The sequence below is a fragment of the Lepisma saccharinum genome, chromosome 27, assembly GCF_977018435.1.
Source record: "Lepisma saccharinum chromosome 27, izLepSacc3.1, whole genome shotgun sequence".
NCBI lineage: Eukaryota > Metazoa > Arthropoda > Insecta > Zygentoma > Lepismatidae > Lepisma > Lepisma saccharinum.
In genome coordinates, this window is record NC_139255.1 from 51,720,219 (window position 1) to 51,743,595 (window position 23,377).

Genomic DNA, 23,377 nt, shown 5'->3' on the forward strand with positions numbered 1-23,377 from the left:
GATTTCAATGGGTACGGATAATGAAGTCCTCGATATGACATCCTGATGAATACGGATAATGACAGTATTCTGAACCAGATTCTAACTAACTAACTAACTCTCTAGCCTTCTTAAACCCGAAGGTTCATGGCTGCAGCAACACAGGCCTTCCATCTTTCCCTATCTTGAGCAAGTTCTATATACTCTTTTCCATCTCTACCGATTTCCTTTAGGTCCATCTCAACGTTGTCCCTCCATCTTCGTCTTGGTCTTCCTACACGTCTCTTACCATCAGGTTTCCCAACAAGAATCCTGTAAACTCCTCTTTCCTCTCCCATTCGTGCCACATGGCCTGCCCACCTAAGTCTTCTTGATTTAATTATTCTAATAATATCTGGACATGAATACAAATTATGTACTTCTAAATTATGTAACCTTCTCCACTCACCTGTCTCCTCATCCCTTTTAGGTCCAAATATTTTCCAAAGGATCTTATTTTCAAATACTCTCAATTTATGTTCCTCTTTCAATGTAAGGGACCAAGTTTCACATCCATATAATACTACAGGCAAAATTACGGTTTTGTATATTTTAACTTTTAGTTTCTTAGATATTAAACGAGAAGACAAAAGTTTATGAAGAGAGAAGTAACATGCATTTCCTGAATTAAGCCTATTTTTCATTTCCTCTTTAATATCATTTTCATTTGTTAATATTACTCCTAAGTATTTGAATTTGGAAACTGGTTCAAACGAGTTGTTATCAATAATTAGATTTTGATTATTACCTAACACTTGGTTTCGGCCTGTAAGCATATATTTAGTTTTCTCTTTGTTAACTTCCAAATCAGATTCTTATCTGCTTAATTAGATTTGAAGTGTCAAGAACTGCCTGAAGAGTCTTACGCATCGTTAGGTTCAAAGCAAAATAGTGCCCCAGCATTACAAGACTATCATATAAGATGAAACTATTGAATTGCAATAGACTTTTAACCAATTCATTTTTTGAACATTTCAAAGTTTCTGTTTCCGCAAGATAAAAATAAGAGAATATAAGAGATATCTCCGCCCCTGTCTTGACAAGACAATAGTATATGCGTAGTATACGCACTGGGAGAAGTGTACCCACGCAACCATTCATGAGCGATGTTTCAAATGGAAAAGAAAACTCGCACATAGGACATTTTGTTCCGATCTCTTTCTTTGTTGACTCCTGTGCACCTGTAAACCCAGTGGAGCCTTCGTCACTGTAAAACAATCCTGCAAAGCTTTCTGTTTGCATAGATCAACGAGAGTACATTCTGGGATTCAACTTCGGTTGTGTATATTAGCGCATATAAAGGAAATAACGCGTGTGGCTGCGGTGGGTGCAGACACCCACACCCATACACACACTGGCATACATTCGAGCTTGGAATGAGCTTATCTGGTCTAGACATGCAGTTTAAAGTGGGATCAGAACCACTGTGCGTCGCTTTTCTACCACTTTTCGCTAATCGCGACGATGAGGATGGGAAATGAAGGGAAATTTCACAAAGAAGCCATACCCAGGAAGAGATTCGAAGCCGACGCCCCTCGTTTACAAGGCGACAACGTTACCACAATGTCATCAACACACACACACACATTTTCTCCCTCTCGGTATTCAGAATTCCTATTACACACCTCTAGGGGTTGTAGAGGGACTTAGTAGATGAGGTTTTGATAAGGAACCCATGTCAGGAAACGTACCGTTTTGGTACTACACAGATGACAAGATCACATAATTTACATCTCCCGCTTTACCTGCATCTCTACAAAAGAGCTGCTCGATGTGGCGACCCTGAAGTCCATTGCAAACAGTGTACCTCCGAAGGATGTTTGCATATACTCTCAAAAATACCTGGTGTGTGCTGAATCGTGTCTGCTGCAGCCAGAACTCGTGCAACCAGGTCTTCCTCAGACACTACAGGAGTCTCATAAACAAAACTCTTCATGTGGCCCCATACGAAAACGTCAAGTGGAGTTAGATCCGGCGATCGTGGTGGCCAAGCAGTTGGTTCACCGCGACCTATCCACCAGTCCCCATATGTTTGATTGAGATGTTGTCGGACGTCATGCGAAAAGTGTGCTGGTTCGCCATCATGTTGGAACCACATGTGCTGTGTAAACAGATTGTAAACAGTGGACGTTGGAAGCAGAACACATGACATCAGGTGACTGAAGACGTCGCCCTCCGTCAATGTGGGTTGCCAACCGTGAAGCAGGAGATGAGAAATTACGTGATCTTGTCATCTGTGTAGTACCAAAACGGTACGTTTCCGGACATGGGTTCCTTATCAAAACTTGATCTATTAAGTCCCCCTCTACAATCCCTAGAAGTGTGTAATAGGAATTGTAAATCACCCTGTATATGTACACAATGTTATTTCATATCTGGATGTGCACAACGATTCACCATACTGGCAATTTTTTGCAGGCGAGACTACCGAAAGAAATGTGTCTGCAACTGCTTAGATGCACGATAATTTGGAACATACGGCACAATATTTTTAGAAATTCTTGTAAGGAACATAGAAACAATAATAATTGAAGAGTACTGGAACCTTTCATCCCAGAGAAAGCACTATGTGTATAGACACGCGCACATGGACGTACGCAGGATTTATTCCCGAGAGGGGCAAGCAAGGTATTTTTTCCGGGGGCAAAAGAGGTACATTTCCCCCATAATAGCATTGTCCTTTCAAAAAACATTGCTTCGGTTTTGAAGTTATATTCCCGCAACGTCCGTGCAATAATTAACATATATTACTGTGACTCCAATGAAATTATATGTGTGAAATATGAGCTTCTTGGTAGACATTCGCATTCCAGGAGGGCCGTGTCTTCCCCTTGCACACACAGTGTTATAGCTTGGCCAAGAGAACCAAAGTTATTCCTCACAAAATCCTAAATTTGAAAGTGAATTTGGCTTCTTAGCACTTCACTCGAACCAGTGCACTATTCGGCGCATCCTAAGCGACCAGTGGCGGCAATTGGGTCGCAAAACCGGGGGCAAGGTGCCAAAACTGGGGGTGCAAAGACAGTATATTTCCATTTGTATATAAGGTTTAGCATAGTTCGGGGACAAAAGTGGCGAAAGGTGGCGGGCAACTGGCCCCCTCGTCCCCCTAATCACCGCCACTGTCAGCGACACCATGATTGAAGTTCGAGCTATACTTAATGCTGCACGCCGTTTTGTTATTTTTAGGTTATTTTGAAATGACGTAATCAAGGGTGATACGTTCTTGTAATTATACGCGTCGTATTATTCTACTATTAATATTAACTTAATTATACTCAGCGGTGAACGATGAGACTCGGTGAAGTACACAGACTCCTCTCAGGTACAGGGATAGTGTTAGGCAAAGACAATATTCACAGCACAGAGAAATAAAACCACATTGCTGCAGTAGATACACTTAAAGGTTTTATTCTTTATTTATGGCAATTATAATGCGAATATACTTGAGACAAAGGGGAGGATTTTGCTTTGTCGATGAATTGACTCAACTAAAACGCATAAACTCAATGCGTGGCTATCGGCAAGCCTATGATCACATAGACCTAGCTTGCGCCCCGAACTACCACACCAAGAGATATGCAATGATAACTGAGCCAATATTTGCTCTTTAGCCTTTTATTTCCAAATTAATCTTTAGGCTAGCTTTATTATTTAACGTAGAATGGTTGCAGTATTGTGCATAGCATCAATGCATGGCTATCGGCGTACCTATGATCACATAGGCCTAGCTTGCGCCCCGAACTACCATACCAAGATGTATGCACAACACCAAGGAGTTATTTTTAAGTTTAAAAGCTTCGTCGATCCGTGGCGAAAAGTGTGATGATTTCTTACGCGATATCCTCGCTTTTATACTATTTTCGAGAACACAGATTAAAGTACAGATGAATCACTCACTATCTACAAAAGGATACTATCAACAAAACTGACATCTATACATCTTTAGAAATACAAATTCGTATAGTGCACTCTCTCAAACAAAGATACATTAAATTACCCATAATGTAGCATAAAATACAATAAACAATAAACAAAAGATATACATTACAAACAAGGTGCATTATTACATATAATAACAAAGAAATTACGCTTTCCTTCACAAAAATAAATACATTAGTGACATATTTTCTACTGGTGACGTCACATAAAAATGTGGATCATATCAAGGGATCTCGGATTCAAAATCCGGTGGAGGTACATAGCGGCTCGGGTCGCACCTTCAAACTGTAGGCCCAGTCCCCGATTGCCTTATATGTGCTTAAAATGAACCTAAACAAACTCACACAAAAGTTAGACTGATATACAAGAAGACTACCCTCTGTAGAACTTAGCAGCGAGGCAATACCTTAACTTTACGTCCTTCTAGGGAGATTAGCGAAATGGTATTAATGTGCGTCCTGCCATCTGCTTCAGAAATGATTTATTACTCATTGTGAAGCTTCCTAAAGCGTTGTCTTGGTAACTAGCCCCTCTGCAGGAACCTGGAAGAAAGGGAGTTTTGAAACAATGGAAACGTGGACACGGTTGGGTTCCGTTGTTCTTCGCCTGGTCATTTGGACAAGGAACGTGAGCACTGAAACGTGTCACCTTCCTTTAACGGCATAGACACTGGGCTAAGCATCAGTGTTGCCAACTTTGCTGTTTTGGAGCCAGGCCTGGTTCTCTAACCACTTCTAAAATCACGTGAAAGCTGACAATTTTGTCGACCTGCATGGTACAACGAGCGTGCTACGAGTCACGGGTTCGAATCCCGGCCTGACCATGGGTGTGAGTGTTACTTCATCGTTTTCATCAAATGTAATCAAATCATCCATCATCCTCGTCTTTGCGATTAGCCAAAGTGGCAGAAAAGCGATGCTAAATAACAACAATAAAACAGTTTTGGAGCTGGAGGAAGAAGATATAGTTCCCCAAATATACTTTTAAAATTGAATCAAAGTTCATTCTCGGTTTGATTTCAATAAGGCGTCAAATATATGCAAATGAATAATTTCACGATTCATATTTTTATTGGTATGTTAATTTCTGGGGATTTTTACAAATATATCGTAACGTTCTCCTAGGAACGGGGGATCGAACTAGGGACCGTTAGGTGTCCCGATGGGTGATGTAGCTCACTGATCATTCATCTTCGATTATAAAGCAACTCACTATTCATGGTAGGCTTGATGGTAAGGTGCGAGAGGTAACGTCTATACACTTAAATGGCAAAACACAACACTTGTGTTTAAACCCCTACAGCCTGGATCAGCATGGTGAATAGAAATACCTGCCTCTCACTGTGTGGAAGTTCTCCCTCGAGGTGTCGAACCACGGACTGGTTAAAACGAGATTTCCGTTTGTAGTGCAAGTCTGAGAGCCCAGACTTGAGTCCCTTTCTCCTAGACTGTAGCTAGTACTTCTGCACCCTCTGAATGACTGACTTGGTTATAACACTATTAAGCTTTGTTTCCATGATATCAAAAACTCAATATGCTGACCAAGGCAGAAATTTATTTTATAATAAAACATAAACTAAACGTTACGTTTCAACCTTCTAGCAAGGTCTTCTTCAGACTCTGCACAAAGTACAAATGTAACAAGGTACAAAACAGGACGATATATATATATATATATATATATATATATATATATATATATATATATATATATATATATATATACACACAAACATTACTCCCCTCCAGACTATTAGAAAGTAGTTCTGGAACATTCTAGCAGGTGGCTTTCCCTTGTCAACTATACTTTCACCTCAAAGAGAATGTGGTTGGACTCTTTATCTCACGCTCTATTTCCTTCTTCTCTCCTCTTTCTCTCTTGTCCTTTCCACTCTATTTAACACCTTCTTCCATTCTTTGTTTAACTTCAGTCCCCCATTCCAGTTCATTGCGGGCATTAAAACTTACAGGAAGGGAGGGAGAAGCCTCTTAAGAATAGCGAAGAATGCTAACAAGGAAAAAGAAACAGAGAAGAGGAAGAGGAAGGGATTATCTACGAAGTGAAATGTAAAGAATGTCAGAGTGTGTACATAGGAGAAACAAAAAAGAGGCTGAAAGACAGGTTGAAACAACATAGGGATGATGTACAACTTAAGAGAGAGAGAGAGAGAAATGCGATATTTAAACACACTAGAGAAACAGGACATGATATAGAGTGCGAAGAGGCTAAGCAGATAGGAAGGGAGAAGAGAATGCTAGTGAGAAAATGGAAGGAGTCCAAGGAAATAGAGGAGAAAGGTGAAGAAGACACAATGAACTGGAATGGGGGACTGAAGTTAAACAAAGAATGGAAGATGGTGTTAGAAAGAGTGGAAAGGACAAGAGAGAAAGAGGAGAGATGAAGGAAAAAGCGTGAGATAAAGAGTCCAACCACATTCTAGATGGAAGTTAATATGTTTAGCCTTTTAGGTGTAAGTACAGTTGACAAGGGAAAGCCACCTGCTAGAATGTTCCAGAACAACTTTCTAATAGTCTGGAGGGGAGTAATGTTTGTGTATATATATCATCCTGTTTTGTACCTTGTTACATTTGTACATGGTGCAGAGTCTGAAGAAGACCTTGCTAGAAGGTTGAAACGTAACGTTTAGTTTATGTTTTATAATAAAATAAATTTCTGCCTTGGTCAGCATTTTGAGTTTTTGACTGACTTGGAACTGGCCACTGACCTCTCTCTCCCCAGATATTTATTAAGATTGATTTTGCTAAGCAAAATGCAGAGTCAGACCTTTAGCCTCTTCCTTGATTGCGATCAAGGAAGTCCGGCAATGTCTGACAAGACATTCCTTAAATGGTTCTAGCAATTTCCTGATTGGAAAGGTGATGGCTAAATGTCTAGGGTTGTAGAATTCGTTGAACATTATATTTCGAAGATTCTACAGATTGTTACGATATCCTCACATCATCTACAAAAGAGGAAAACAAAACTTGGTACCAGTTTCATAGATCGGAGACACATTAAAATCGGATATTTTGTGTTTCGGATGGTTTGTACTTACCAATTGAGTACTGCGGAACATAGTTCAAGCTGCCATTATGCTTTTTACACGAAAACAAACACAATTTTTCACATAGGGAGTAGTTTTTGTTATTCCTTTTTTCGCTTCCGTAACACACAATATGGCGGCAGAGGTTGACTAGTGTTGTAGGTATGCAGTGTTTCCAACGTTCTTCACCGAAAAATGCCTACTACCGTGTTCGCCAAGTGTGCAAATTGTACATAGCTGACGGATAGCCCCACGAACCATTTCTGATTAAGTTAGGTTAGGTTTGGTTAGGTTAGGCAAGCATAGTTCAAAAAAGGGAGTTGAAAACACTGACAGGGTGTTACGTCATCAAACGTATGCAGCATCCGGTTCACGTAGCGAAAGCAATGGCACTTGTGCGTCGGTGAGATATTTCTCTTGCAAAATACATGATTTCCCGGTCAAATAGATTCCACGATGAAAGAAAATACCTCGACGAACGTTGGAAACCTTAGAGAAACTCATTTCCGTAAGTAGTTTCTTCTGTAAAAATGAAGAAATGTGTCTCCGATATAACGAACTGTTATCCAAAACTTTCTCCGTAAGAGTATTATTTAATATTCATGATAGGAAACACAGTTATCTTAGATTTATTGCTCCTCAGACGTTTAATCTTACGGTATTTGAACCATAGTACACCATGTTTAGAATTGGTTGATTGGTTTCTTTATATTGGACTTCCCCTTTCGTCACTCTTGGGTAATCACAAAGATGAGGATGATTTGCGAAATTGATGAAGGGTCGCTCCCAAAGAACACCGACGTCCAGGCCAGGATTTGAACCAGGGAAACCTGACGTCACAGCGCACTGTGCTAACCACTCCACCACGGAGATTGGGAGACAGCATATTCGTGAATCTGGATTTTAAGTGCGACTTAGTTCTTTTTAAATAAATGGATTTGGCAACACTGATTCTTGTGGTGAGTTATGACGTTTTACCATGAGGCAGCCACTGTGATGTAATGATGGAAGACTGGTGACAAAGTTTGTTGTTTCATTGAGTCATTTAGGCGAGTTTCCATAACAGTAAATTTCGAAGTTCTCGCTGGTCGGTGGAATGGGCAAAGTAATAGTGGGTGATTAATTGCAATTGGCTTGATAGTAATTACTATTGAGTTTGTGCAAATTGTATGTTTTTAATTTTTCTGAATATTTCTATAGGGTGGTGCATATTGTATCTACCAATATAAGTTGGCAACCCTGTCGGGACGCAGGTTCGCATGCGCAGAAGTTTTCCATGCTTAGGCAGCTGCAAGTCTCGCAATTAGTCGACATGGAACGTTGGCCGGTTCAGACACGAATCGTGGCAGTAGAGTCGTTCATCCGAACGGGTCCCATTCAGGAGACGCAGCAGGTACTGCACGGGGAAGCATCACGGCGCCAGAGAATCCGTCTCCTTCGACCTGAAGACTTCTGTTTCTGTACGCTGCCATTGGCTCTCTATTGTCTGACCCATCGTATCATGTTGTGACGCTCTGGCACTGGTTTATGGCAACCCTCATTGGGCCTTCGTCGCAGTGTCTCCTGCGTCTCCTGAATGGAACCCGTTCAGATGAACGACTCTACTGCCACGATTCGTGTCTGAACCGGCCAACGTTCCATGGCAGACTAATTGCGAGGCTTGCAACTGCGTAAGCATGGGAAACTTCTGCGCATGCGCACCTGCGTTCCGACAGGGTTGCCAACTTCTATTGGTAGATACAATATGTGCCAACCCTGTATAAAAAAGAGAAATATTTGTCAATCATTTAGGTTTCCTCGCTGTATCCACCACAGCATACTGTACAGTCATCAGCAAAAAAAGTGAGAAACCTAGATCCTGAAATATTCTTTATCCTGCTTGGCGTTATGTGTGTTGTCTAACTCTTTGGTTCTGAGCGAATTTCAAATTCCGCCACAACCGTAGAGGTAGGCAACACACAACGTTAGTCAGAAAAATAATTATTTCAAGATCTTTACTGTGTGTGACTGTACATATATGTTCAAAAATACACAATGGACAAAGCAAGGCGTAAGGGTCAATATATTTCGGGGATTATAAAAAAATGAATTCAGCTGGTGGTATATTTCAAATTAATATTTACAGAAATAAAAAATGAATATTTGAACATGGTTGTTTTATTTTTAGAACTGTGACCTATATTTAGTTACCCCGTCACCACACATATGTAAATACACACACATGTATATTAATGGCTCTTTCTCTTTCCACGCCAAACCGACATGGAGTTTCTCTTGGGATTTAATGTATACTCGTATAATCCACCTTTAATGACATAATCCCAAGCTGTGCTATTTTTCCTAACAAGAAATGTACCACTATCCTACTCCACTGTGTGTGTGTGTGTATAATATATATATACAAGATAAAAGAAAGGAGGGCCAAATGGGCTAAATAAAAAGCAAATAAGGAGAAAGGAAAGACTCACCAGACAGTGAAAAAAATCGAATTTTCGCAGACTCTATCGCTCCTAACAATGATGATGCAGCAATAATCTGCGAAAATTCGATTTTTTTCACTGTCTGGTGAGTGTTTCCTTTCTCCTTATTTGCTTTATTTATATATATATATATTTGTGTGTCTGTATGTGTGTGTGTATGTGCACAGATATGCAAAAAGACAATTAAGATAGTAAAACAAATGATATGCTTGTGATAAATATACGAGTTGCCATGTTTCACATTTGTTCTAAAGCTGACCCTTTCTGTTAGGGCAGACTCATCCTCAGGGAAGACTAATGAGTCCAACACGGAAAACGAAGGGCTCACGGATTTCGGAAAGGTAAGTGGCGACTTCATTTGCTATCTAGCCCTTAAGGTGTATCAGAATTGCATTTCATTTTAATATAGCATTGCAGACGATTTTCTGTGTTGCCTTAAATTCTTAAATTGTGCTCTTCACGATTTTTGTGTTATCTTCAATTCTTAAATCAACAATCGACAACTTACTGTGTTGTTTTCAATTCTTAAATTGTATTCTCTACGATTTACGTACAGTGTTACGTTTGATTCATAAATCACTCAATCGAATATTATCTGTAGTAAATCACCCGAACGACAATTTTATGTATTCTCTTCAATTGTTAAATTGCATTGTTGACAATGTTCAGAGTTACGTTTGAGTCTTTTCTTTTCCCATTGTCGATTTTGAGACATTTTTAATTATGAGATTATATTGTTGACGATATTTAGTGTTAACATTATTATAAAATTCACTGTTGACGATTTTCTATTGCCTTTATTATTAATTTACATTAATGATATGTTTCTCTGTTGGACTTTTAATGTATAAATTGTATTGTGGGCCATTTTTTGCGTTACCTGATATTCTTAATGTTGCATTTTCGACTATTTTATGTAGCATATAATAATTGAATTACACTGTTGACGACTTTGTTTGTTAATTTTAAATCTTATTTCAATTGTTACCCTTACAATTCAATTATATTGTCGACAATTTTCTGTTTAAATTAATTGTTAAATTGTATTGTTGATGATGTTTTGTTCTTAGAGACTGTTTTATGTATTGTTCATGACTTTGTGTTACCCTTAACTGTATACGATTTTTTATACATAGTTTCTTCTTTAGATTAACATACGGTGAGTCACATAATTATTCGGACAGATAAGATTTCTGAATATTTACTGACGTAGTCGTGATATAATACGATGACAAATGTTTAATATTTATTTAACAAACAAAACTCAATATGAGCACACTGTTAATTATCTTCAATTATGTTTAATATAATATATTAGTAAAATATTTTCATTATACAAAACAAACATTTTTTGTGGGTTAAACAAAATTATTCGGACACATGAAAGGAGAAACAGGAAAACACGCTTGAAAAGCAACGAACAGAAATGTCAGTATCTGGTAGGCATCCCTTTCATTTTTAACACCTCGGATAAACGATTTGGCATACTTTCTACCAATTTTCTGGTGTACACTGGCGATATGTTGGCCCATTCATGTTGAAGTCTTTCCTTCAGGTCTGCCTTCGAGGTTATAGGTGTTTTCCACACTTCTTTTTCCAACTTACACCAGAGGTGCTCAATGACGTTCAAGTCTGGAGACTGCGGTGGAGGATGGAGCACTTTTGGGCAGTTGTACAATAACCATTCTTGTACTTCGCGGGAAGTGTTCTTCTGGTCATTATCTTGATAAAACATAAAGTTACAAAGAATGCCCATCATTTCAGCACTGGTCTTTAGATTTTACTTCAGAATGTCAAGGTAACGGTACCTGTCCATTGTCTGTTCGATGAAAGCCAATTTACCAACGCCTTGGGCCGACATGCAGCCCCAAACCATTACGTGACCACCCCCGTGCTTCACTGTTGATTGTAAATTTTTCCCTCGGAGCTCCTCATTTGGTTTACGCCACACTGTTACCCTCCCATCTGACTCAAATATTGAATTTACTCTCGTCAGTGAAAATTACCCGATTCCACCATGTCTGATCCTTTCCTAAGTGTTCCTTTGCGAACACCAGTCTTTTTGTCCTGTTTGGCTTACTTACAAATAGCTTTCTTCTGGCTACACGGTCATGATAGTTTGCCCTTCTGAGCACTCTTCGTATAGTTTCAGGATGACTATGGTTTCCACACTCCTCAGCTACCTCAGCACACATCCTCACGATTACTGTCTCTTCTCTGGGGAAAAAAATTCTTGGTCTCCCTGTATGACCGTGGGACTCGCTCCTGTCTTCATCTTTAAATCGCTTAATAATATCTGCAACTGTACTTTTTTCACTTTCAACATTGAGGCAATTGCACGGTAAGTTTTACCCTTAGCGTGGTGCCATATCACTAACTGACGTTGTTCAAATGAACTTTCCTTTCCTCTTCGCCCCATTTCTACATAGAAAATGTTCTTATATCACAACTTTGTTAAACAAAACGCGATCGTAATTGCTATAGAAACCTACAGGAAACCAGAGTTAATATATATGAACAGAGGATACATACATCAATCAATCCGTAAATCGAAATTGTCACTGTATCGCAAACTTACGTTAACATTTACTATGTGTCCGAATAATTTTGTGGCACTATTTTTGCAACGGTAGGGATTCATCCTTCGTTATATTGTTGCTGAAGTTCGTTTTTTAAATTTCTGTCGTCCAATTTTGTGCTAAACATGACATTTTTTTTTAACGAAAATCAACTTCAACGCTGTACACAGATTTCACTCCCTTCCCGCTCTTGAAAGTTAGAAATTTACTGTGTGTCCGAATAATTATGTGACTCACTGTACGTGTTTCAGCTTTCGTCCTGGAAAACAGCAGAGGTACAAATACCAAAAGTATAAACAGGTGAATTTTCTTTTACCGCGAATGTTTTTGTGGGGAACAGCGTTGTAATGCAAATCACCACAAATACACGGTAGACCTAGGTGAAAATTACACCTCTTCAAATATTGCGCAACATACCTAGGTAGAAATAATATTTGCCACCTAATCGAGGGTTCGTGTTGCAAGGTTTACCCAACTGTCCCAGAGGCTATTATCCTCTCCCGGTAATTCCCTCCAACATAGCATCGCTCCAACGTTCTGAAAACATGCCAAATCGCGATCGTTGAGAGTCGCTTCGAACATCAGTCACGGCCCGCCATGTTGTCAGCAACGTGTTTGCACGTGTTTTTTCACGCACGGGGGCCTAGCAGGACATTTTTCACGGAGAATTGTGGATCGTTAGGGCGTTTGGGAAAACCAACAATCAAGGAACACGCAGTTAAGCTTTGCGTTTGCTGCTGTTGTGAGGGCTGTTCAAAGATTACCTGAACCTTTAAGCCTCGACACCAGAACTGCTTTCGGCGCGCAATTTGAAATTAAGTACTACTCTAATTTTAAAATATAATATCTCGGAAACTAAGGACGTTAGAATTACAAAATATGTAAAATTTCGTTCAGTATACATCAGGCTTTAACGCCATAGTCATAAAGGGCATTTGGGTGTTAGTAATTGAAAGGAAAAAGGGAAAACGTTTCGGAAAAAAATTATGTTTTACGAAAAAATAATTTTTCCGGGAATTCGATGTTGAATACTGTGCCGAAATGTTCACTGGTACACGCTTCATTCTCGTACAAACGTATTATTGTAGATCATGATTAACGATTATTAGTAATAAATCTAATAGCATCGTGGCGATAGGGATAGATCGAAAACGGCCAAATGGGGAAAATAGGGATATGCTACAATTACATGCATACACGTACAGTGTCTCTCAAAAGTTTTAGGACAACGACATTTTAAACTAGGCAACCCAATTTACACAAGGCGTTGGTGGGTTGCGTGTAGAGTTAGGCTCAATTTCAGGGTTACCACATGCACAATAAATATTTATAAAATACGCGAAAGAAATAAAAACAAGTATTAGTGTATAAAAAGTATTAAAAATATCAATATTATATCGCAAGTGACAAAATTCTTTCTGAAAGAAAAATAATAGGTTTTCTAGCATTTCATCGCTGATGAGTCTACAGAAAGGAGAAGAGTGAGATAAAACGAGAGGTGACAAAGGACAGGAGAAAGAGAAAGCGAGAGGAGAAGAGGAAAAGTAGAGGAGAGAAGAAAGAGAGGATAGACGCGGAGAGGAGATGTAGTGAGGAGAATGGAAAAATATTCTAGGAGAGATGAGGAAAGTGGAGCAAAGAAGAGAAAAGAGAAGGAAAACGAGATGAGAGAAGAGTGGAGAGTAAAGGAGAGAAAAAGAGAAGAACGAAAAGAAGAGGAGAAAAGTGCGTGGAGTCGGAAATCTAAGACAGGAAAGGAGATACGAGGAGTGGAGATGAGTGGGATGGAGATAAGATGCGAGAAAAATAGGGAAGGCGATATGAGATAAAAGCAGAGCAGAAGGAGGGGAGAGAAGAAGGAGAAGGAGAAGAGAAGAACAGAAGGGACTGAAGAGAAGAGGTAGTTGCAGAAAATATCGTCTCAGCGTCAGGAATTGATGCATTGGTCAAATTATCGACATGAAACATTCAATAACATTTTGAAATGTATTGGAGAATGTATTAAATCGGTGCGAAATGCCTTTTGGCTTATTTCAGAGCAAGGTAAAATCTTTCATGTAAGATCTTTGATTTTACCTGCGATTATACCACTAAAAACATGAATGTAATTTTAATATTTATAAGAATTATCCAATTTTTGTCCAATTCTCGGTTCGTTGAAATGGAGATTTTGTAATTTAATATTTCTCCTCCCCCCATCGTTAATTCCAAACTGAATCATTCCGTTTCACACGGGGTGAACAATGAACACAATGGGATAGGTCTAAAACTTACGAAAATTTTCTGTCACCGGAAGGGTTTGAACCTACGACCATCAGATTGACAGTCCGGAACGTTAAACGCTACACTACAAGCTTTCGCTTCTGAAAGTAAGTAGAAGGAGCTGACCAATGTGAAATGCAGACGCAACTCTCCTCCTACATGTAATGTGCAAACAATACTTGTTTGTAACAAAGAAAACGAAGGTAGTACGACTCGGAGAAAACATTTAATGGGGAATTGCACATGATGAGAACTTTTCATTCGATATTTGCGGAGGTATCCTTGCATTGAACTCGAGTGGGAAAAGGGGTAAAATTAGTATGTCCTGAATTGCCACAAATATAAATAGTTATTTCATTAATATTTGTCAATGTCTTTGAAGCAGTACACAATTATCGTTAAAGTATTATAATTCACGATCTTATACATGAAAATATCCCTTTGAACGTGTGTCAATTCATTTATTTGTTTATTTTTTATAAATTCCATTAAAAAAAGAACACCTCCTAAGGAGGATCGAACCTGGGACCACAATCAATGCTTTCAAGAACTCTAACCACTACACCACGCCCGAACTTTCGATTCAAACAACAATTTTTAAGTATTCTGTGTCTCCAACATTGTAAATGAAGTTGGGTCTGTACATGTGGTTGAACTTTTACTTTAATTTTTGTATTGCTTTCTTGTAGTATAGCAGATATCTTCGAGAAATAATTTTCGAAGGGATGAAGAAAAACGAGAATATTGGTAGTTGTGAAAATGCGAGTTATTTCTTCTAACTTATTATTGTGATTAGACATTATTAATGAAAAATATCTAGAGGCTTGAACATTGCAGGACGATATCCTTTTCCTGTGATACTGCAACAGACGAAATGCTTGTTTACTGACGCAAGTCTGATGTTCAGAACAGTCTTATGAAATATATTTGCTGTTGCGTAAGGTAATACGAAATAATTACACCGTTTGCGAACTACCAAATCTGCGCAACGTTAGACGTAAACAGGCGGAAAATTTTATTCTTCATACTTGACAGTATTAGTCAAGAGAGACTCGTGGGACACTGTGTTAAGGTGCTGGAGTAAATCCTTCTTATTTTTCTTCCTCGAAGGACAACAATTTTTATAGTAGAGCAACAGTAGTTCCGCTCTTTCTTAATAACCCACAGCGCTACAGCCCTTGAAGGGCCTTGGCTTACCTACCGACTGCTGGTCTCCCTCCCACACTGTTCCTCCGTCACCTGTTATAGCGTGGAGGTCTCAGACCAGTATTGGGGTGACGGGTGATCAGCCCGACGAACTCCCAGCCGTTGTTGTAGGTCTTCTTGACCGGGTTACGCTCACTCACTCGGAGCTTCCCAATTTCCTCACGATGGTTCCGCTCTTTCTTATTTCTTTTAAATTCTTCCACATTCCTTTCATTGGGTTAAATGTAAATAAAAGTATTGCTTGCATTTCTGTCATTGACGTAGACCAGGCCAGTACACAGGATTTCTTTGAGGGAGTGGCCAGACCCTAGTATATATGTGCGTGTGTGTGTGTGTGTGTGTATGAGAGAGAGAGAGAGACAGATATTACAAAATAGTTCAAATAGTGCGAGCACGATTCAAAAGTCATGATAATTCTATGTTTAGAAAATAATATATTTATAAATTAAATGTTGCGTACTATGAATTATTATTACAATAAAGAACATGTCTAATTGTGAGTTAAGAAAACAACAATAACAAAGAGACATTCTCGCATCACGATTGCAGTTCGAAAAAGTTGGGTCAGGGATTGAAAGTAGCGCACTGTCCTGACTAAATCGGTGAATCGGACGTCTGCTAGCCTTGCATTATAAAACTAAAACCATCCAATATGCAGCCTGAAGACTTTTGCGCAAGAAACAGATTCATTTATGTAAGAACAAAATTGAAATGTTTACACATTTCTAAAATCGACGATGTTATTTTCGTAGTTATTGATAGGTTCACATTTAAATATTTCAGGGTTCGAGGGGGGCATGGCCCCCATGCCCCCCCCCCTGGATACTGGCCTGACGTTAGTGACGTAGACAGTGGGAGAGAAATTTTGGAGAATCTTTGTATTAAATTTATTATTTACATCCACCTTATGCTCAGGTAGGTTTATTGACAATCGTGAACTTTTCGTTTAATAGATATTGGTTTTAAACGACGGGCGAACATTGGTCTAATTTTCTTTCTTGCTCTTTTGTGAGAATATATACTTCTACAATAGCAATCGCGTTCGGAAACGGTGAAAAAAAATGACTTGGTTTTCAAAGGCAGACAACCTTGGTAGCGCAGCTTGGTCGCGTTCAAAGTGACTCACTCACGCTATTCAAGGCCGCTTCTTATCGCATGTCCGTCGATGCACCCAGCAAGTTACGAGTGACCAGAGTCGAATTTGAAAGAGAATCTGAAGAATGATAGATTTCATCAGAGGCGGCTAGCTCAACATGCAATAGTTTAAGTGATAATTTCTGACAACCAAGAAACCTTATTGAATAAGTATTAGGATAGTAATACGCGTACCCGCTCCTTTTTAACAATGTAAGCTCGAAGACAATCTGTATTCCATTTGTTTGTATTGGCAACTTGGTCAACCTGAGGTTATTATAAGGAACTATTTCGTAGATGTTCATGTAACCGTTATAAAATTACAAATAAAATATATTCACAAGCTTAGATATACTAACAACGAAGGAATAAATTCAGAGTTAAATTTCAAATCCATGTGTATAGAGTAATTCTAGAAGTACAGAGCTATATCAGAGTATTGAACTTCTTTTTGCAGGATAACGTTACAATATTGACGCGACAGAATAATTAAGAATTGTTTCTCCAAGGGAAGCAAAGGGCGTAGTGTATTGGTTAGAGTTCTTGAAAGCATTGATTGTGGTCCCAGGTTCGATCCTCCTTAGGAGGTGTACTTTTTTTTTAATTCTCCTTTTATTACAAACAAGAGCATGGTAACATTAATTGTAATAGCAGTGTATAGTAGCTACATTGTTCTGCAAATGGAATTTATAAAAAAAAAAAAACAAATAAATGAATTGACACACGTTCAAAGGAATATTTTCATGTATAAGATCGTGAATTATAATACTTTAACGATAATTGTGTACTGCTTCAAAGACATTGACAAATATTAATGAAATAACTATTTATATTTGTGGCAATTCAGGACATACTAATTTTACCCCTTTTCCCACTCGAGTTCAATGCAAGGACACCTCCGCAAATATCGAATGAAAAGTTCTCATCATGTGCAATTCTCCATTAAATGTTTTCTCCGAGTCGTACTACCTTCGTTTTCTTTGTCACAAACAAGTATTGTTTGCACATTACATGTAGGAGGAGAGTTGCATCTACATTTCACATTGGTCAGCTCCTTCTACTTACTTTCAGAAGCGAAAGCTTGTAGTGTAGCGTTTAACGTTCCGGACTGTCAATCTGATGGTCGTAGGTTCAAACCCTTCCGGTGACAGAAAATTTTCGTAAGTTTTAGACCTATCCCATTGTGTTCATTGTTCACCCCGTGTGAAACGGAATGATTCAGTTTGGAATTAACGATGGGGGGAGGAGAAATATTAAATTACAAAATCTCCATTTCAACGAACCGAGAATTGGACAAAAATTGGATAATTCTTATAAATATTAAAATTACATTCATGTTTTTAGTGGTATAATCGCAGGTAAAATCAAAGATCTTACATGAAAGATTTTACCTTGCTCTGAAATAAGCCAAAAGGCATTTCGCACCGATTTAATACATTCTCCAATACATTTCAAAATGTTATTGAATGTTTCATGTCGATAATTTGACCAATGCATCAATTCCTGACGCTGAGACGATATTTTCTGCAACTACCTCTTCTCTTCAGTCCCTTCTGTTCTTCTCTTCTCCTTCTCCTTCTTCTCTCCCCTCCTTCTGCTCTGCTTTTATCTCATATCGCCTTCCCTATTTTTCTCGCATCTTATCTCCATCCCACTCATCTCCACTCCTCGTATCTCCTTTCCTGTCTTAGATTTCCGACTCCACGCACTTTTCTCCTCTTCTTTTCGTTCTTCTCTTTTTCTCTCCTTTACTCTCCACTCTTCTCTCATCTCGTTTTCCTTCTCTTTTCTCTTCTTTGCTCCACTTTCCTCATCTCTCCTAGAATATTTTTCCATTCTCCTCACTACATCTCCTCTCCGCGTCTATCCTCTCTTTCTTCTCTCCTCTACTTTTCCTCTTCTCCTCTCGCTTTCTCTTTCTCCTGTCCTTTGTCACCTCTCGTTTTCTCTCACCTCTTCTCCTTTCTGTAGACTCATCAGCGATAAAATGCTAGAAAACCTATTATTTTTCTTTCAGTAAGAATTTTGTCACTTGCGATATAATATTGATATTTTTAATACTTTTTATACACTAATACTTGTTTTTATTTCTTTCGCGTATTTTATAAATATTTATTGTGCATGTGGCAACCCTAAAATTGAGCCTAACTCTACACGCAACCCACCAACGCCTTGTGTAAATTGGGTTGCCTACTTTAAAATGTCGTTGTCCTAAAACTTTTGAGAGACACTGTACAACACAACACAAGTATCTTGTACTGTTTTTGTTTAAATATCGTTATTATATGATACGGTGTAAAACGGATAATCTACGAAGTAAAGTGTAAAGAAAGTCAGAGTGTGTACATAGGAGAAACAAAAAAGAGGCTGAAAGACAGGTTGAAAGAACATAGGGATGATGTACGACTTAAGAGAGAGAGAAATGTGATATTTAAGCACACGAGAGAAACAGGACATGATGTAGAGTGGGATGAGGCTAAGCAGATAGGAAGGGAGAAGAGAATACTAGTGAGAAAATGGAAGGAGACCAATGAAATAGAGAAGATAGAGGAAGAAGACACAATGAACTCGAATGAGGTACTGAAGATAAACAAAGAATGTAAGAAGGTGTTAGAAAGAGTGGAAAGGACAAGCTCGAAGAAGAAAGAAGAGCAATGAAGAAAGAAAGGATAAGGAAAAAGAACGTGAGATAAGGAGTCCAACCACGTTCCAGATGAAAGAAGATTTTTATCTAAATCGCCTGTCAGGTGAAACAACAGTTGACAGGAGGAATGTTCCAGATAATCAACTTTCTAATAATCTTGTGTCTGGAGGGGAGTGATTTTTGTGTATATATATATATCTTCCTGTTTTGTTACTTTATTTCATTTGTATTTGGTACAGAGTCTGAAGAAGACCTTGCTAGAAGGTTGATACTTAACGTTTAGTTTATGTTTTAAAAAATAAAGTTCTGCCTTGGTCAGCTTATTGCGTTTTTCTATATATTGTCACGTGCCAGTTTCGATGACACAATGAAAGTTGCAAGTAAGAAGTTTCCCAAGAGCGACGACAGATGGCAGCACGCCATATAAAGAGGATCAGAGCTCATTGTACAAACTAGGAGCGGAGAAGAGGAATTATATATATTATAGTACATTGAGAAATATATAAAAGAAGAGTCTAAATACTATAGAAGAAGTAAATTGAATGTTGTATATAGTAATTTGAAAGAATTAAGAATATAGCCGCATATGAAACGTTTAGGGAAGTTATTAAGCGAGCAAATGAATTCAGAAATGTATCTCAATTTCTTTTTGATTCTCTGACGAGGAGAACATCGTCAGCTTTTGCATTTGTCCGTTTCCCGGTGGCGCTGTGGTCAATTAGACGCCCCGAAGCACTTTACGGTTGCGCTTCTTTTTAGTCGCACTGGGCCATTGGCAGCGCTCTTTATTAGCGATCCTGGTTATCCCCTTTTGGTCGTTACATAGGAGGTGGCGCTAGTGTCAGTTTAGCCGACCCTACTCCTTTATATAAGTATAGCTTGGTTGCTGGGGAATTGCCAGGGAAGTAATGAGAAAGACCCACGGGGAAAGGAAAGAAAACATATATAAGGCATAAAGAAAAGGAAGCGAGACGACGCTACTAGATTTTCTTATATATAGAAGAAATAATAAAAGAAGAAGAAGCCTATTCCATAATCAAAGAAGAAGAAGCCTTTTCCATAATCAAAGAAGAAGAAGCTTTTTCCATGATTAAAGAAGAAGATGCCTATTCTATAATCAAAAGAAGAAGAAGCCTTTTCCATAATCAAAGAAGAAAAGAAGAAGAAGCCTTTTCAATAATCAAAGAAGAAGAAGCCTTTTCCATAATTACGAAAAGAAAGAAGAAGAAGGTTTCCTTTCAAGAAGAATGTAACCGACGTAAATTTTCGATTATATACATATATATGTATATTTCAATGTCGCCATCTATTTTCTCTGTATTTTGTATAGTTCTCAGAATATAGATCCGCATTTAACTATATCCTCTTGGCTATAAAACGCTTTCTTATTTGGAATTCTGTAATGATTTAGTGGGGGTTGGTTGTGATCACTCGCGATATTTAAACTGGAAAGCGGCTGCGCGGGAATCACAACTTTAGACAATATTTGAAGCCTCACACTATATATTACAAATTACAATTTGCGTCGCCCTTCTCGATCGGCAGTGCAAGAGTCTGCGAGCAATGCCGGCGAGAAACGCGAGACAAAGCCCTGTAATACAATATACACACAAAATAGATATATTTATAAGCGTATGCATAAAGTCAAAAGGGTCCACCAACGAATGGCACACCGTGCTTTCTCCGTTGCGTTAATTTGTCCACACAATTTTCTATAACCCTAACTCTATTTGTCAGCCATGTCTACAATTGTCAAAACGGAACCTTGGATTTCAGTCATCTCTTAGACTCGTGTCTTGCGTTTTATGCACGCATTCGTTTACTTACTACCATTTTCAAGTAAGACAAAAGGTCAATTTGTATTTGTGAATTATCAACAAGACAACTACGTTAATCAATTACTATATGTATTTCAAGAACACCAAGAAGCTCGTAAAAGAGTCAAAACAGAACAATCAGCGTAAGCCAAAACACTATTCACATGAATGACGTGAAAGCACGTCAAATTTACAAACACGTCCTGCGTGTACAATTAATTTACAACAGTTAACGAGCACCATTTAATCAAGCGTAACCAAAAATGCACATGCGTATATTACTTAAGTCCAATTAAACAATCCACATTAGACAATCAACAAATACTTCCCAATTATTTTCCCATGTATGTTAATTGCGGTGCAAGTCTTCATTTAGATTTTTACCCTGATTTACCTTACGGCATTATTTTAGCCAATCATTAACATTAACTCAATTCTCCCGATTTAAATGCTACCGAGAAAGGTGTAAAGGAGGGAAGGAACATGCGTCCCCGATAAGTTGATATACGTTGCAGAGGACACGTAGATTTCTTTTTGTTCGTATGCAAGAAAATTTTACCAAAGTCTTAGTTCGTAAAATCGGAACGTCAAATGGTGGAACGATTACATTATCACGTCGACCAAAATGCAATTGTTACGCTCGTCGATTCAAGGAAGTAAATCCGCACATGTTAAAAGTTCAATTTTTCGAAAAAACAGTAAGTCTTTGGGCGACGGGAAGATGATGTGAATCAAAATTCAAATTAATAAATCACCCAATTCACTCTTCGACAATTTCGGTGAACAATTCTTATCCTTATTTCACGTAATTCCTTCGCAGCACCCAAAAGGCGTCGCAACAAGGGGTAACAGGACTAATGCAAAAAGATTTAATGTAGACTTTACTTTTGATAAAGGGGGGGGGGGGAACGATCTGGAACGTTGGCACAATTATAAAGTTCTTGTAGCACAGCATAGAGAGTTTGCGTACCTATATAACAGAAAAGTTCAGCCTCAAAATGGTCCTGCCATGCCGCACTCCAATCACCGTAATTATTCCCTTAGATGCAGTCCATTTTACGAGTGGCGAGCAATGAAGGCTTCCGTCCTCGCAGGCCACAGGCTAGGTACGTCTCTCGCTGGCTTCTCGTGACCAAGGGGGGGGGGAGGAGTGGTCGAGTTCCGTTCCAGTCAGTATCAGCTCCTCTGTTGCACTGTGTGGGTTTTACGTCCAGCCCGTATATACCGAGTGCTCCGCGAGAGGCAGCACCGGTCGAACAATCGAGGACAGCGGCCTCTGATGGCCGAAAATTGTACTATATTTTACGTCAATTTTTACTTTTTGTAGAGTTTATAATATTGAATATTAAAAACGTTACAATTCTCAAACAAAGAACCTATCCCCCTGAGATTAAGATATATCTGTAGCCGTGGTAAATAACATCTAAGTACGTACCCACAAGGGGCGTAGCATTAGTGGCGCTCCTAACGTGGGGCATACATAAGCAGGTAGCAATATATTATGTATAAATGCATATACCTATGAATTTTATTAGCTCCAAATCATCTTTTATTTCTATTTTTATATTTTTCATTTATCACAATACATTATTTTAAAAACGTATGTTCAAATAATTTGAAATCAATCCGTAAATGCATTACATTTAACAGGAGTATGGCAACGTATTTTTAATGCCATGGAAGAAAGACACCGAAAATTCATTATTGACATTAAAGAACACAATGTTTTTAACACATTGTACTAATAACAAAAAGGATTATGCATTAACAAAAATTATAATCAAGTAAAATGACAAGTGTGTTGAAAACGATCGAATTGGGAAATAGGGGTTAACTTGGAGTAAATACGATTTGAAATAATGCTCCAAAATTAGAATCTGCGCATTTAAAAGTGTGATACTCTCATCTAGAGAAGGAAAGTAGAACTTGTAAATTCTCTCCAAAACTAGACATTATGCGGCACAAAGCAGATAATACCATTGACACCAAACCGAACTCCATTAAGTCATCCATCAAACTGCTTTCCTTTTCGTCCTGCACTGAAACATTAATGACATCTGGTGGCGGTACTGAAACTTAATTCCAACCCTTTTCCGATCCGGTAGGTCATCAGAATGCATGGACGGCCTCGGCAAGTGACGTTTCCCTTGTTTAAGTATTTACCACAAGATGGCTGTTGGGTGCCAGGGGAGGGGATTTCTTCCGACAGCTAAAAGAAGCGGAAAGAGTGATTTTGAGTGTTGGTAAACGTG

The 23,377-nt window shown here is 38.6% G+C and overlaps 1 protein-coding gene across 1 annotated transcript in view; it reads left to right on the forward strand.

Annotated features, from left to right (window-relative positions):
* The window catches only part of LOC145980249 (dipeptidase 1-like), a 256,811-nt gene that overhangs the window by 158,569 nt on the left and 74,865 nt on the right, over positions 1-23,377 (forward strand). Inside the window, exon 7 of the mRNA XM_083113259.1 lies at positions 9,755-9,824. Coding sequence (XP_082969385.1) covers positions 9,755-9,824 — 70 coding nt within the window. The remainder of the gene's footprint in view (positions 1-9,754; positions 9,825-23,377) is intronic.